The 16,997-nt window shown below is 47.4% G+C and overlaps 2 protein-coding genes across 2 annotated transcripts in view; one reads left to right on the forward strand and one right to left on the reverse strand.

Moving 5' to 3' along the window:
• The window catches only part of WDR33 (WD repeat domain 33), a 61,649-nt gene extending 51,329 nt beyond the window's left edge, over nt 1-10,320 (forward strand). Inside the window, exons 17-21 of the mRNA XM_065880669.1 lie at nt 1,982-2,420; nt 6,749-6,912; nt 7,021-7,113; nt 7,967-8,182; nt 10,091-10,320. Coding sequence (XP_065736741.1) covers nt 1,982-2,420; nt 6,749-6,912; nt 7,021-7,113; nt 7,967-8,182; nt 10,091-10,320 — 1,142 coding nt within the window. The remainder of the gene's footprint in view (nt 1-1,981; nt 2,421-6,748; nt 6,913-7,020; nt 7,114-7,966; nt 8,183-10,090) is intronic.
• A 3,909-nt stretch (nt 10,321-14,229) lies between these two features.
• Nucleotides 14,230-14,892, reverse strand: SFT2D3 (SFT2 domain containing 3). The gene has a single exon (XM_065881185.1). The coding sequence runs from the start codon at nt 14,890-14,892 to the stop codon at nt 14,230-14,232; it is 663 nt and encodes a 220-aa protein (XP_065737257.1).
• Nucleotides 14,893-16,997: the final 2,105 nt, after the last annotated feature.

Raw genomic sequence — 16,997 nt, forward strand, 5'->3', positions numbered from 1 at the left:
ACTAGAGGTAGGAAAGGGAGAGGTAAAGGAATTAGGAGAATGTTTATTTTAGTCTCATCCTATGGAAGCCGTGGCCAACAGGGAAAAAGAGAAAGAAAGCATCAAGAACCAATTCTGGATTTGGGGACCCTAAGAAAAGAAGTCTGTTTCCCACAAGGTACAGCCATCAGCAAACCGAGAGCCTGCCTCTCTCCCTCTCCCCCACCTTGTGTCTGTCTCCACCTACTTCCCTCTCCTCCTTGCTCTTCCCCTTTTCTCTTCACCACCCCCACCCCCACCCCACCCCCATCTCTCTCTTCCTCCTTTCTCCTCCCAGGGACCAAAGGGAGAAGGGAGAGCCGAGAAAGTGGCCCTGCCGGCCCCCACTGGATTAACCAGCGCCACCGCCCGTCACCAGGGGCCACATCCCTTCTGATTTGTAGTGGTGGGTTTCTTTCTTTGGAGGAGCCAGGGTACTTTTAAGCAGATAGAGGTAATGGGAGGATTATTATTCATAGGTAAGTTCGAATGGAATGTGTTCAGCTTCCTCAGGTCAAACGTCTGCTGTGTCTGAGGTCACACGAAGTCCAAGCAACATGAAGGCAGAGAAGGAGCCATTAGCTGCAGGGTCACACTGGGAAGTGAGGGGCTGTTTACCAGGAGGAAAGACGCCTGGGGTATTTGAACAAAAAGGCAACTTCGAAGGTGCTTTCCTCAGCGTGGAGAGGACTGGTTTAATGGAAGGAAAGAAGGGAAGGTAGAGGGGACAGAGAAAGCTTGAAAGAAGAGAGAGTCCTTCTCATGGTGTATTTTTATACTAAGATTTCCAAGTATTTTAAACATGTTGAATGGTGAGGAGGAATTGAAATGGCCAAGAGAAATGCGTAAAAATGAGAGAGGAAGGCTGTTAGAAGGGTAAGGATTATGGCCGACTGTGCTGTAAGGAAGGGAAGTTCGTCTTGATTGCCAGGGAAAAGCAGTAAAAGGCATGAGCTGGGCAAGTGGAGGAATTTCATTTTTAAAAGTTAGTTGTTTTAGAAGCAAGAGTGTCCCTTTGCCGTCTACTTTAAAAAATATATTTGATTTAAAGTATATGTTGACAGAAAATAGGTGTACATTTACAATGGCTGCAATAATCATTCAGTAGCCAGGAAAACAAATCCCTTCAGACTAAACTCAGAGTAATTGACCTCTTTCCATTTTTATTCAGTACTCTGAATATATTACATATATTAAAATATTTTTAAAAAAATCTTTAGTGGGTTTCCAAGCTCTTATCTGCGAAGAATGGTGATGATATTATAGACGAGGGATATCATTCATAGAAAGGGACAGAAAAAGTGTTTATATAAATCCTGAAACTGAAGTACAGCAAGGCTGTTTGGTCACAAAGCAGTTATTAGAGAGGCCCATGCTTCCATGTACCTTACAGAGGATTTTGTTAAGAATCAAAGTATGAGTTAACAAATCAAGTTAAATGAACTAGGAGTTAAAGGAGAGACATCATGGCAGTGTAGGCCTGTGGCCCTGTGGTGAGCTTGCGGGCTTTTACAAACGCAGAGGTGAATTCCTTGTACTTGGCTCCCCGGCTTTCAGCATGAATTTTCCCTGTTGCCTTCTCCCTGGGTATGGGGAGTGGGCCCAACAAAAACACTGAGGAGTGGGGGCAGGAAGGGAAGCCCGTTCTTATGCCGGTGAGGCTCTCCTGTGTTTTCTAAATGAATCTTCATATCAGCTGAGTTGCTAATCTCATTAGAGATTAATAATTTGCCCTAGGTCGAGTTGCTTAGCTAATGAGTGATGAAATCTGCACCCCCAAAGCCCTTGTTCTTTTCATCACATGATGCCTCAGGGACGTTTGTCTCCTGAGTATGCCGGGAACCAGAAAGGGAAAACATTCTTAACAAAAGCATGCATTCTGAAATTTTAAGATGCTGAAAATCAGACCTACGTCGGCAGGATTCCTGGAAGACAAGGTAAAAATCAGTTTTGTTTCCTTTAGGTGACTCACGTGGCCCTCCGAACCATCACATGGGCCCAATGTCAGAGAGACGGCACGAGCAGAGCAGCGGTCCCGAGCACGGTCCCGAGAGGGGTCCTTTCCGGGGCGGCCAGGACTGCAGGGGTCCCCCTGATAGGCGCGGCCCTCACCCCGACTTCCCCGATGACTTCAGCAGACCAGATGACTTCCACCCCGACAAGCGCTTTGGCCACCGGTTACGTGAATTTGAGGGGCGAGGAGGACCTTTACCGCAAGAAGAGAAGTGGAGGCGTGGGGGCCCTGGGCCTCCGTTTCCTCCTGATCACAGGGAGTTCAGTGAGGGGGATGGCCGGGGCGCGGCCCGGGGCCCTCCAGGGGCGTGGGAAGGCCGCAGACCTGGAGACGAGCGCTTCCCCCGGGATCCTGAGGACCCACGGTTTCGAGGGCGCAGAGAAGAAAGGTGGGATGGATACTTCATGGGTCCGTTTCTTCTTCCCTGGAGCTTTCCACCTGTTCTCTCCACAAAAGTCTCTTTCCTCTCTCACTTGGGGAGAGAGTACCCTCCCCCCTCTAGGTTTTGTGTTTAGACTTAAACATATGTATATGCCTTTAACATTTATGTGGTTCTTTTTTGTCTCTACAATTTAGAAATCTTTTTCTTTTTGCTTATTACTTGGTCCTTTTAAACAGATAGGTGGGTCAGTGTACTGTAAAGTTTCTTGGATTTGAATAGAAATCTCCAGGTTCTCTTGGTTAGAATGACGAAATATGAGACAGATATCTAGATTGAGAATAAAGGAATTATTGAGTAGATAGTTTCTGTGTCATTGCCTAAAGATCTTAACAAAATCCAATCAAACTGAAAAATAATCTTGCTGTTAAATTAGGTCGAGGTCAGGCTTGAACACTCAACTTGCTTGGGGTAACAAAGGAATAGAAGTAGTAGGGAGAAAAAAACAAGAATTAGTGAGACCTCAAGTGAGACTCGGAGTAATCAGTGATATAATAATTGAGGATTTACCTTGTGCCAGATGTTACTTCATTTAACTGTTAGAGTGAGTTGTGTGATAGGTGTTACTATCAGCATTTACAGATAAGGGATGACATGGAGAGTCAGTGCAGTTTCTTGACTTTGGAAGGTCCCATAGGTGGTAAGTGTAAGAGCAGCTTCAGGCCTGGGCCATCCGACTGCAGTGCCCAAGCTGTGCTGTCCAGCACTCCTGCCTTTCCTGCCTCAGTCCTCTCTCCTGTGTCTTCTTTTCCCATCATACTTCTCATGACTGTCACTTGCAGGTAATTGAAGTAAGGGTTGGCAATCTCCGTTCTCACGGTGTGTGTTAGAAAAGAGTGGCTGATAAAATGGCCAGGGAGGGTGAACTAGAGGGGTTAAAGGAAGCAGCTCTCAGAGGGGAGTTTTTCATAAAAAGATTTAAGAGCTCTCTTAATGACATCCCAGGTGTTCACAAGTCTGCAGGAACCTCATTTCCAATGGCTTTGGCATCAACATAACTTTCATTGAGTTCTTGAATCTCTGCATCCTGTGCAAAGTTTCAGATTTTACTGTGCTTCAGTTTGTCATATTTCATCTGTCGGTGACAGACCCACACCTAGACTCTTGTGCTGTGTCCAGCTTGTGCTCCTCTTCAGGTGTGCCAGACGTGTCCTGTTCACGTTGTGCTTGCTTTTTCCTCTGCCTGGAGCACCGTCTCCCAGATGCTTGTGGCTCGCTCCACTTAGATCTCTCCTCCTGTTCCTTTATTTTACCCTGCTTTATAGTTCTGCACAGCACTTAGCACTGCTTGACATTAAGTGGTATACTTATTTCTGTATTACTTGTATCTCCCAGAAGCACGGTAGCTTCCTGAAGGCAGGTCCTCAGAAACTAGAGCAGTAGTGGTGACGCCCTGCAGGTTCTCAGTAACTGTTGAATAAATGAATCTGTTAAAGGGGGAGGTGTATTTGACAGGGTTCAGTTCATTAAGAGGTGTGCTACTCAGCTCGGGCTGCCATCACAAATACCACGGACTGGGGGGCTTAAACGACAGAAATCAATGTTCTCACAGTACTGGAGGCTAGAAGTCCCAGATCAAGGTCTAGCAGGGTGGGTTTCTGGTGAGACTTCTTTTCCTGGCCTGCAGACAGCCACCATCTTCCTTTGTCCTTGCGTGATGGAAAGAGAGTGAGCAGGCTCTTGTTGGTATCTCTTCTTATCTAAGCCCGTCATGGGGCCCCGTGCTGAGAACCTCACCTAACCGAAATAGCTCTCAAAGGCCCATTTCCGAAGTCACCCTGGGGGATGGGGCTTCAGCATATGAATTTGGTGGAGGGGACGCAAACATTTAGTCCATAACAGGAACTGTTTTCTAATTAGGGCACATTAGACTCCCCTGGTCCTTTTGTAGCTAGGGCAGTCGTATAATGGCTGCCTGGACAAGAAAAGAGTCCTGCCACGTGTGGGGAGTCTCCCCTGAATCCCTCTCGGGGGAGCAGCGCCCTCTGCTGGTACTCTCCCTGCTCCACTTACCTCCCCGTGTCAGTTCCACCCTCACCTCAGGTGGTTATTTCAGCCAGCGTCTGGGTCATACCCCCTTTGCTTGCAGGAGCATGGCTCATTAAGTTACCTCAGGACAAGAAGGGTATTAAAAAGGTAGCTAGTAGCTGGAACGGTGGAGTGAAAAAAGGAAAGCTCTTTTTACAGTAAAACACCAAGTTATAAATGGAGGAGGAGTGAGAGTTAGAAAATCACTTCTTTTAATACCCAGTGTCATAACTGATTCAGGCAAGGATCATCAGTGGGGATGCTAAAAGCCACTGAGTAAAGAGATTGTGGAGAATCACCCATGCTGCCAAAGTATCACCCTACAGATTACTTAATTGCAAAGGAGAAAATGTACCTTTGCAACAATGAAGTTTTGTTGCCATACCACTTTTGCATCGTAAACAATGAGACAGACTGGCATCACTGTGAAAGTATAAGACGTTTTGCCAGAAGTGTTTTACCTGAATCTAATCATGAGGAAGCAATCACGTGAATTCAAATTGTGGAACGTTCTGTAAAACGAGCCATTTTGAAGGATGGATCCTTCAAAAATGTTGGGGCCTATCTCAGTAAAAATTAAAAAATAAATAAGTAAGTAAAGTCGAGGTCATGAAAGATAAGACGCAGGAGGGGTGGGGTGGGGGGACTGTTCTAGATTAAGGTAGACCAAAGAGACGTGACCACTAAATAATAGTGTGTGATGATGACTGAAATCTATAAAGACAACTGTAAAGGATGTTTTGAGGACAATTGGAGAAATTCAAGTTGGACTGTATATTAAATAATATTACATGTTATTTAGAGTGATAGTAGTGTTATTATGTAGGGGAAAGTCCTTGTTCTTAAAGAAATTTACTGAAGGATTTAGGGGTGAAGCATCGTGTCCCAACTGGTTTTGAAATGGTTTAGAAAATGAATTTATAAATAGATGGATAGAGAAAAGACAAGGCTCATGTGGCAGAATCTTAAGAACCGATTAGTAGCAGTGAAGGATGTATGGGCATTTGTTGCTCTGTACTTCCATCTTTACTGTAAGTTTGAAATTTTTCGTAATAAAATGTTGGAGTAAAATATAACTGAGTGGAAACTCAGGAAAAAGCAGAAGGCCTGGCCTGAGAGGAAGCCACGAGCAGGCAGTTCGTGCAGATGGCCCAGCCCCTTTCCCCCTTCTGATCCTTTCTCCAGTTTCCATGGCCTCTCTTGGGTGTTCACACACCTTTCCTGCTGGCAGGCCCCTGTTCCTGCTTCCCCACAGGCTTCTGCTACAGCTCTGGCACCCCCCCATTAATGGTGCTGCTTCAGTAACACTCCTGGCTGACTTAGTCCCAGTTCCAGAATTTCTGAGAGGTGGTGAAATTGTCCACCAGCCCAGGCACCAGGTTGCCAGCTTGCCAGCGGGTGGGCTACCCATAAGCCAGAGGCCCTACCAGTCAGCTGTGGGCTGGGGCTATTGGTGAAGTTCATGGCCACCAGGCCTGCCCCTGAGTAGAGGTGGGCTGGGGCAGATGGCAGAGCAGATGCCCCAAAACAAGTCGGGTACAGTTAGCAGGCATGAATCTGTGTCCCCCCCCTTTTCTGATTATATAAGTAAATTCATTATAAAAACATAAATGGTAACATGAAAAGTATTTGGGAGGCAATGGTAAAGAGCCTGGGCTGGGTGTCAAGACTGGCTGAGTTCAAATCCCAACACTTATTGTGTGTCCTTAAGTAAATGACTTAACCTCTCTGAGCCCCAATGTACACATGGGTAGAATAGTAGTGTCAGTTTCTTTTCCTTTCCTTTCTGTTTTTTGGTGTGTTGCATGGCATGCAGGATCTTAGTTCCCTGATCAGGGATCGAACCCATGCCTCCTGCCATGGAAGCACGGAGTCTTAACCACTGGACTGCCAGGGAAGTAATAGTGTCCGTTTCATAAGGTGGTTGTGAGGATAAAATGAAATGAAATAGTACACGTAAAGCACTTGGCATGATATAAGCACCTAAAAAATGCTCACTGCTATTATTCCTAAAAGCCTAAAACAAAATTAAAATAACCCTACATTCTGGTACTTTTCCCTCCTGCCTGTTTTTATGTGCCATATTGGGATTGTAAAATGGGTACTTTAAAAAATACATACTTTTATTTTGTTTTTCTCCCATTTAACATTGTATCATATTTTCTCACATCATTATGCTTCTTTGAAACATGAACTGAGGACTACAAGGTATTCCATTAGGTGGATATTCTGTTGTTTTTCCCTAACAGCTTCAGACGAGGAGCCCCCCCAAGACATGAGGGCCGTGCTCCCCCCAGAGGAAGGGATGGTTTTCCTGGTCCCGAAGACTTTGGACCAGAGGAGAATTTTGATGCTTCTGATGAAACAGCCCGAGGAAGAGATCTCAGAGGTCGAGGTCGGGGTGCCCCACGAGGTGAGCTGAGAACCCCGGGTGTGGGAAGGACAGGGGTGGACAGGTAGGTTGTTGTGGACACCCCTGAAATAGTCTGTGAGTGCTGCGTTGCTGTGTTCTATTGTGTAGGAGGAAGGAAGGGTTTACTTCCCACTCCTGATGAGTTCCCTCGCTTTGAAGGAGGTCGGAAACCAGACTCCTGGGATGGAAATAGAGAGCCAGGTAAGGCAGTAGAGCTGCGTGTGGCTTAGGGTCCCACAGTTCACAGAGTGTGGTCTGAGGACTCTCCCAGGGGTCCACTGGGTTCTCTCTTTAGCGACTCACCTCTCCGTGGCAGGCCGCATTGTCTTCAACCCACATCTTCAACCCACAGTGTAGACTGAATGCAGGAGCAGATGGGAGAGCCCAGCTTTCCCCTACTGAGCCAGATATTAAAGAGATTTGTCTAGATACCACTCTTTTCACTGAATTGTTTCGTTTTGGGAAAGTACAGTTAAATGAACTAAAGTTTTCTCAGTCTTCATTTCTGATATGGCAAATGTTGTTAGAACTCTCATAAATGAATTCTCTTTGGGATCCTCAGTAATTTTTAAGAGTGTAAAGACGCTCTGAAACTAAAAAGTCTGAGAACCACTTTTCTGGCCCTTCCCTGCCTCCTCTTATTTCAGGAGGCATGTTTATTTCTAATCTTGACCCTTTTCGTGTACTCATGATGTGACTAGGTGTTCAGGAAATGTTTCCTGCACGAGTGAGTATTGGTTTTTGAGCTGCCACTCATTCTTTTTTTTTTTAATTAATTAATTTATTTATTTCTGGCTGTGTTGGGTCTTTGTTTCCGCGCCAGGGCTTTCTCTAGTTGCGGCGAGCGGGGGCCACTCTTCATCCCGGTGCGCGGGCCTCTCACTATCGCGGCCTCTCTCGTTGAGGAGCACAGGCTCCAGACGCGCAGGCTCAGTAGTTGGAGTTGCCACTTATTCTTAACAGTGTAATTCCTGTCTGCTTTTAGCCACACTGTACTTTGATATAATGAGATGGTTAGATTCCTAGCCTTCTGGATCTGTGTTCTCTATATTAGGGCCAGGTCATGAACATTTCCGTGATGCTCCCCGCCCTGACCATCCCCCTCACGACGGTCATTCCCCAGCTAGCAGAGAACGGTCCTCTTCTCTCCAAGGCATGGACATGGCATCCCTACCACCCCGAAAGCGCCCCTGGCATGATGGGCCAGGAACCTCTGAGCATAGAGAAATGGAAGCCCCAGGGGGTCCTTCTGAGGATCGAGGAGGCAAAGGTAAGTGAGGCCGGTGATTTCAGCTCAGGAGCTACGGATGCCACAGCCCTGCCGAGAAGGCTGCAGGGGTCACGGGGAGCCTCATCTCCGGGCCAGCCCCATCCCAGTGTACGCCTGTTCTGTCTGTCCCCGACTGGGGTACTGGGGGTCCTTTCTCCACTCTACCCTCCAGGGCATAGACTGTGCAAAGGCACATGTTCCTAGCTGCGGTACAGCCAGTTGGAGCTCTCGGTGGGTGACTGCAAGCTCAGCCTCTACGCAGTTCTCCTCCTCTTGCTTCCAGGAATCTCTGGTTTGTTCACACTTTCCACTCCAGCTCTCTTTCAGATTGCCCCAGTACTTTCTCTGCTGATCTGTGAGACTCTTGCTCTAATTGGCAGATGTGCTCTCTGGTAGTGGCTGCTCTGATACCTTGAAGGGTGTCACCAGTGGCAGAAAGAATTGTCCTCTCTCAGGTTCTGTGGTTTTTTTTTTTTTTTGAGTCTGAACCCAGGAGGAATTTGGCTTGTGCCCAGAGTCACAAAGACTTTGGGGAGTATGGTCTGGAAGGGGTTTTCTTTTCAGGGGAGCAGTGGATTATTTCTACTACTTGAAACTTTGGACCTTTATTTTAGAGGCAGCACTGACTTGCAGCCCAGAGCAGTAGCCACCAAATGCTAACTACAGCTGTGGTCTCAGGTTAGGCTGGGCCGTTGCACATGTGGTGTACTTTGGAGGCTGCTGGAAAGACTTGTGTGCCTCGACCTGTGCTCCACTCCTCAGTTCACCTGCCTCGTGGCTGTAGTCCCTTCATTACAAAGTTCTGCCTTTTGTTCTCGGTAGTTCCGTTCTTCTGAGTGCAAAGCCCTCAGAAATTACCTCGTGTCACCAGTAGATCCCCCCCCCCCCCCGCCAAGCGCTCATTTTGTTGCCGGTTGGGGTGGGCACTGGGGACACCTTTGTCGGTCCAGGGCTGAGGCCACGTGGCTAGTGTGGAAATGATGTCCTAGCTGACAAGTTCTCTGCCAAGGTACCTTCAGGTGGTACTCAGCCAGGGTACCTAGGCTGAGCTTTGTAAGAAAAGAAGCCAAAATGCCTTTGGCTGTTTTGGCTAGCTTTCCTCGCCTCCTTGTCTTAGCTAGATTCAAATTCCATTCAAAAATTTAAGACGAAGTTGGCAGTAGTCTTCTGATAATGCATTATGGGAGATGTGTCCAAATCCGATCATCTCAAGACAAAAAATCTTAAAGGTCAGAATCTTAAAAGTCGTTAAGATACCTAGAGGTTTGTGTGTCTAAGTCTGATACAGATAACAGTATCCCTGGGAGAAGCACTAAAAGCCAGTGTTTTTCTTTTAGTGCTTTTGTTTTTCAAGAAATGTTTTATCTCATTATTTAAAAGGAAATCAGAAGTGCTATATAGTTGTTGGATAATCATAGTAAACACTTATCCTGGTTAGAGCAATTGTAATAATTAACATCATCAACAGTTTGTATTTCTTAGTTGCTTCCAGTGTTAAGTCAGTGCTTTTCAAACCTTCCCCTGGAATACCCCTGGTGGCGTAGGAGGGTGAAGATACACATCTCATGGACTGTAGGCATGGTCCATATGATCGGTGACCACCAGGAGGTGCTCCGTGTTTATCTCTTGGCTCCCTGTCAGTTCCGTCACAGCCGCGGGGAACATGTGTGTAGGTGAGGCTGAGGGGTGCACAGCCACAAGACAGGGCAGGAGTGAGATGGTGGTCCAGAAAAGCAGAGGCACAGCTTTCAGTGCTCTGAGGGCTGTGCTCATGTCCTCAGAACTCTGTTTTGTTTTTTTTTTTTTAAAAAAGAAGTGTTCCACTGTCTGTCATCATAGAGTAAAAGTTTGTACCAGGAGTCTCTGATGGAAAAAAAAGTCACATGTAAAACCATTATTTTGTTTCAGGCCGAGGGGGCCCCGGACCTTCTCAGAGAGTGCCAAAGTCCGGACGTTCCAGCTCCTTGGATGGAGATCACCACGATGGATACCACAGAGATGAACCTTTTGGGGGCCCTCCAGGCAGTGGTACCCCTTCTAGAGGGGGCCGGAGTGGCAGTAACTGGGGTAGAGGGAGTAACATGAACTCTGGCCCGCCAAGGCGAGGAGCTTCAAGGGGGGGTGGAAGGGGTCGGTAGAAGTTGGGGCTCAGTACCCCTCGGCCTCTCTGGACAGTATTTAAGAACTTCTGTGGACTTTCCAAGAGAAACAAAAGGAAACCTGCACCGTGTAGCCCTGAACTCTCTCTGGGGCAGCTGAATCCCAGGAGCCCCTGATGTCTTTAAGGTGAAGAGACTGCTGCCAGAGTAGCTGGCTACCCAGAGTAGCTGGCCTTGTTTTGTCCTGTCCACCCACATTGCCCTAAATCCCATGTGGGCTTGTGAAGATAAGAGCTGGAATTTTTTTTTTCTTTTTTTTTTAAAGTGTCACAAGACATGGAACCTCCACAAATTTAAGTTCATGTCCAATTGGAAATTTGTTTCTATATGTACAGTTTGTCAGAGAAAAAGTTGTTTTTGTATGAATACAGAATGTGATTTACGCAAGAATTAACAGAAAACAACAACTAGTCGTCAAGTGCTTGCCTTAAGGAAACCCTTAGCTTCCATTGCGTCTGGTCTGCTGAGGGGGGCACAATTATTGCTTATATTTGTGAGCATACTTGATGGGAACCTCTAAGTCATCTAAAGTCATCTGTGAACTTTTTGTTTTTAAACAAATTCTTATCTAGCCATTCTGTCACACTTATTTTTGTAGTAGCGTGAAAAATACTTCAAAACTATAACAAGGTCTGAAGTAGATTCAAAGCCTTATAATTAGTTACATCTACTCTGGCAGATGGAAAATTATACACCAGAGGAAAAAAAAATCTGGATGTCCAAGTAGGGGGTCTTCCTTGGCTGCATCTCCTAGTAATCACACCATAGACTTGCATTGCCTTTTTCTGAAGAGAGGAACTTGACATAAACCAGAAATCAACTACACATACCCTCTGAATACTGTAAATCATTTCACAAATGGTTCTAAGTTGAAAAGGAATGGATCAAAATATCTCTTAAAACAGTTGTGCAAAACTTAAATAATTTCTTCCTCTTCCACACTAGCTATGTGGAAACACCAGTGTTTAAGACAGAGGATTGTTCCAACTTAAAGTAAGCCAGGAAGTTCTCATCCACAACAAGTTCCTTTAGTTTCAAATAAATGGAACATTTGGCCCAGTTTGAATTGAAAGCCAAAAGTTCAGTTTGAGATAACCCCAGCATACTTTCTATACTGACCCCTTACTTTGTTTTTATAAAAAGAAACCTTTTATTATTCAAAGGACTGTCCTGTGGCCACCCTAACGTCTCATTACTTTGCCAGCTTCAGTTTGGCATAGGAGAAAAGTTTAGTGGTGCTGGAAAGTGTCAGTACTTGCTTAGGAAAGGGATACTGACATAGTTGGAGAGTATATAAAAAACTCGTAACTGATTCTCCATTAATGTAAAAAATGGTAAGTGCTGTTATCTCTGAAGATAAAATGTTGACACCACACACACTGTTTTAGGGTATTAGAACCTAGAGACTAAGAGATTTTCTCTTTACTTTGCGACTTAAGACATCCTATTGATCAGCACTTTGCTCTAAACACATGTTTAGGAGACTCAGGATTGCTTTAGGTTTGAGGATATTCTTTTTTTGTGTGTGGTATGCGGGCCTCTCACTGTTGTGGCCTCTCCCGTTGCAGAGCACAGGCTCCGGACGCGCAGGCTCAGCGGCCATGGCTCACGGGCCCAGCCGCTCCGCGGCATGTGGTATCCTCCCGGACCGGGGCACAAGCCCGTGTCCCCTGCATCGGCAGGCGGGCTCTCAACCACTGCGCCACCAGGGAAGCCCTGAGGGGATATTCTTTATTTGCCCTCCGCTGGCATAGCTTAAAAAGAAGTTGTAATCAAATTCTAAGAAGCTAAAAAGGGATCCAGAGAGCAAATCCATACAGAGATTTAGGCTCCTTTTTTCTGAGATTTATGTGGTAAGAACTTTATCATAACATTCCAAGGCTTTAACTTGAAAAACACAGTACCTCAGTAAGCAGATAACCAGATCACATTTTGAGAATGAATTCATTTAGAGAAAACTGAAAACTCAACATTATATATTAATTACTTAGTAATGCATTACTTAGTAAGTGATGCATTTTAAAGTATCACTGTCAAAATACATACAAGATGTTGTGCTTTGAATTTTATTAAAGCTTAGATTTCCAAACAGTGAATTCTTGAAAAAATGTTGGGAAAACAATTTTTAAAAATACAGTAGCATGAACATAAAAGTCAACACTGTGAAATCTTCAGCCATGCGAACTGTAGAGAAGTTTAGAACTAGAATGCAGATTTAACAAGGGGGTAGAAAGAGCAGCCAATGGTACAAGTTTTCCAGTCAAAAAAATCACTCCCCCAAAACAGTGGATTTGCTTTTACAAACACCCCCTTGGTTGTTCCTCTTGAGGTAGGTAACCCTATTTACTGAGAGGGGAACAAGGGAGCATTCTTAGAGAATATGGGGGGTTGGGGTAAGTCTACAGTGTGGATGTTGGTCACTTTAGTGTCCACTTCTTGGAGCAGGGCTTAGGACACTGATAAAAACCTAAATTTTGAGGTTGGACAAAGGGGCAAGGCTCGACTGCTGCCTGACAGCCAGTTTCGGCAACACTGGAATCCAGCCCCAGGAGACAATTATTTTCAAATCGTGCAATCCAACATACAGAAAAGTGGTTCACAACCTTAGCTGGAAAAGGAATCATCTGGAGAGCTCAAAAAAAATGCTGATGTGTGGCTCCCACCCCCACCCCCGCAGAGACAGACTGAGTTGATCTGAGGTTTGAGTCGTCAAGTAATTGTCATGTGAACGGAGAACCAGCCACTGGCATAGGATTTAAACATTTTAAATAGTTTACTTCCTAGTTAACATACAGCTAGTGACAAAACATGTAGTTTTCTGGACTCCTCAGAATACTGAGCCCATACTTTCTGGCAGTAAATTAAGGTAAGTAAGAAGGTCCTAAACAAAAGTTAAGTGCTAAACCTAAAACGAAGGAAATTTGGCAATTAGATATGAAAAGCATCTTACATTGCATGAAGATCAGACTGTAAAGTGTAAATTATAGGTAAAAAGCAGATCATAAAATCAGGAATGAAAAAAATTAGGCCTTGTAGAAATCCATGGTTTCCATCAAATAGGGAAACCGCACGTAGAATCATCTGTCTCCCAGGAGTCCCCTAGCCCAGTTCTGCCCACGGACCTCTCACAGCATTTACACGCACCTTACTGGGTATTTCTTACAGGATGCTTCTTGGTCCATCGCTTTCCTCATCTAATACAGAATCAATTTTCCTTTAATTTTATAAGGTACCATGTTTACAACTCCACTAAAAGTAGAAAAAACTGAGATAAACCGCCTTAACTGAAGTACTTTTTAAAAATTCCGGTGGCTAAAGTCAGTATTTATTTTAATAACTCTTATGGATCCACTCACATTGAAGAATACGGAAAAATAATTTCCAAGAGCCGAAGAGAACAAGTTTACTGTAGCTAAGCTACTACAGTCTACCACTGGATTTTTTAAAGTGACAAAACGTGGAACAGAAGTCTGAGAAAAGTAATAAGGGCAGTTAATTAAAACGGAAGAGCTAGTGTTCTTTTTCAACTGAGTGTAAACTAAGACCACGGTTAACGCAAAAGCAATTTATCATAAATGCTTCACAGTATGTCACCAACTCAAGGACAAAATTTAGTTCTCATAGCACTTGATGCTGAGGATAGCACAAAACGCTGAACTTGAGGAGCTTCCGAAACAGCTCATGTCTCAGTTTTACAACTGCTGCTCAGTTTACAGATTTCGCTGGCACAGTAAAGGAGCAGCCTTTGCCCCGCGCGCTCTGGGAACGGCGGGCGCAGTCCTTGGCATGGCGAGCGCTGGGCCCCTGGGCCGGCTCCGTGTGGTCTCCCGACGGCGCGTCCCGGGGGCGGACTCTGCGTCCTTTCCGACGGCGCGGGCCCCAGGCCTCTCACACGGGGAGCGCCTTGGCGAGGGTGGCGCCCGGGCCCAGGCGCCGAAGCGCCACGCGCAGCGCGGTGCCCGCGCCGCGGGGCAGCAAACCCAACAGCACGGCGAGCAGCGCAGCCACCTGCGCGCAGGCGCCCAGCGCCGTGAGCAACGTGCTGCGCAGACCCAGCGCCGCGTACAGCGTAGCGCCCAGCGCGGCCACGTAGAGCAGCGCGGGCCGCGACGGCGCCTCCTCGCCGCGCAGCAGGCGTCCGCACGCCGCACCGCCTCGCAGGAGCGTGCCGCCTGCTAGCGCCAGCGCCGAGCCCAGCGACCACAGCAGCGCGAACTTGCGGGCGCGCAACAGCAACACTGGGGCGTAGAGTGCGGCCAGGCCGAAGCAGAGCGCGGCCAGCAGCAGGCACACGCCGCTCGCCGCCAGCCGCTGAGCGCGCGTCACGCTCGGCATGCACGTCGGTCCCGCCGCCGCCGCCGTCGTCGGCTCCGCGGAGCTCCGCGCCCACGTCCAGCGCAGGCCCGCGCGGCCGAGCCACGCCCCCGCCGGCCCGGCCCCGGCCGTGGGCTCCTCTGCCTCTCCCGCGTCGAGGAGCGGCTCGGCGGCTGCCGGCCCGCCCGCTTTCCCCTGCGCCAGATACTCCTGCAGTTGGCGGTGGAGGTCCGCCATCTTGGGCGGGGGCTCCGGGAAGGGGAGGGCTGCCGCCCACTTCCGGCTTTGCTCGGTCGCCGTTGGCAGCGGCTCGGCTCCGGTCGGCTGTTGGTCGGCCTTGGCGGAAGGGGCGGGGCCTGCGGCTCCGCTCCTTCAGCTGCCTCGGGTGGGCCCGGGGCTTGGGACTCTGCTGGTCCCTGAGCGCTTACCCTCCTAGCTGCGGCCCTCGTCCTGTGTCCGGTGTAGGCGCTGTGAGGGCCTGGATAAATCATGGCAGCATTAAAAGTTAGTTGGGGGGCGTAAGTCGGTGTGGTTATAAAAGAAGGAAACTTAACGTGTCTTGACCTTATGGATGTCAGTGTCTTGTGATACTGTGTTATAGCTTTTCGAGATGTTGCTATTGGAAAATGGGGAAAGGGTACACGGGATCTACATATTTCTTAAAACCATGCTAATCTATGTCAATGAATTCAATGTTTTTAGAAGCTCAGACTGCAGGTCTTAGGTGGTTTCTTTGGGAAAGCTACAGAGGTGAAGAAGAGTTAACCCCCCACTCCCACCAGTTTGCTTCTTTTCTCTTCCCCGTTTCAGCAGAGGCCTGGAAATATTCTTGAGTCTTTCAGGCCCCTTATCATGTATCCTTGGACCGCCTTGCCATGCTCCTCGCACTTCTGGGTGTTCTGAGGTAGCTCCCACAGCCCTGCTCTATTTCAGAGCCTCCTTGAAGTTCTTCAGCCAGTGGTCACAACTTTCCGGGTCTCTGCCTGGGCTTCATCCCCCTCTGCTTTCTACCTAATTCCCATTCCGGGACGTTGGATCAAGCTGCACCTCCTGCTGTTTACTCCTATCCCGCTTAGGTGCGCTTTTTCTGAGTTCTCATCTATTCTAGTTGTGAAAGTTTATTGGTTTAAGGCACTGCCAGCAGCTTGAGGACAGGTTCTCTTCCATCTCCCTTTTCCTGGGGCCTGGAAGGCTGCTGCAAAGGCACACAAACAGATGTTGACCAGATTGACACAGTTGTCAATTTGTGTACAGTAAAGCTGCCTGAAAGGCTTTGTAGATACTTCTTTTTTTAAAAAATTATTTATTTATTTGGTTGTGCCGAGTCTCAGTTGCAGCAGTCGGGCTCCTTAGTTGTGGCTTGCAGGCTCCCTTGCTGGCCCCTTAGTTGTGGCATGCGAACTTTTAATTGCAGCATGTGTGTGGGATCTAGCTCCCCGACCAGGGGTTGAATCTGGGACCCCTGCATTGGGAGCGCGGAGTCTTAACCGCTGCACCACCAGGGAAGTCCCCTGTAGATACTTCTTTTGTAGATGTAGAAGCCATTGGTTGAAAAACCTATTTTGCTGGACTTTATAAATGCCTGTTGTGAACGTGAACATGATGGCATGGAAGTCCTTTTGCACTGTACAGTGTGATACAGTTAAGTAATACAGCAGTCTACTCTTGTACAAGTCTTCGGCGTACTTGCCCCAGAAGTACTGGGAGTGGAAGGCAGGGCTGACCACTCTAGGCTGTTTCTGGTATCCCTGGCTTTGGAGGCACTGCAGGAGGTGAACCCAGGGTATTTCCCCCGTGTCTGCCGCTTTTGGCTGTACTGGCTTCCCCTGGGCAACTCCTGCTGATAGGCTGGTAACACCCCTTTGTTCTCTCTTCTATGGAAAGGTTGATATCAATGGCTTTCTCCTGTTGTCGTCTCTGACTTTTCAGTCTTCCTGTTACCTGTGTAACCTGTTTCCCGCATTAAATTCCCCTTAATACTTTCTGTTTTCCTGGTTGGATCTTGGCAGTTACTGTTGGTCCTGAACCAGACTTGGTTCCACTTGCCCGATGTGAGCAAAGCCAATCCACTGACACTGGATTGTGGTGGAGGAGAGCGCAGCGTTTATTGCAGGGCGCCCAGCACCATGCTCAGAGGACACGTACTCCCCAGTGGCTTTCAGGGAAGAGCTTTTAAAGACAGTGGGAGGGCGAGGGTCACGGGGTGCATGATCAGCTTGTGCACAGTTCTCTGGTCGATGGTGAGGTTAAGAGGATGATGTTTCAGGAATCTCAGTCATCAGCCTTCTGGTTCTAACAGGTCTGGGGTCTACGTGCTGGTGGTGAGCATGCAGTTAACTTCC

Source organism: Phocoena phocoena, chromosome 7 (assembly GCF_963924675.1).
Source record: "Phocoena phocoena chromosome 7, mPhoPho1.1, whole genome shotgun sequence".
In the NCBI taxonomy this organism is placed as follows: Eukaryota; Metazoa; Chordata; class Mammalia; order Artiodactyla; family Phocoenidae; genus Phocoena; species Phocoena phocoena.

Coding starts and splice junctions, on each gene's coding strand:
- SFT2D3 (XM_065881185.1), bottom strand. CDS start 14,892: ATGGCGGACCTCCACCGCCAACTGCAGGAGTATCTGGCGCAGGGGAAA.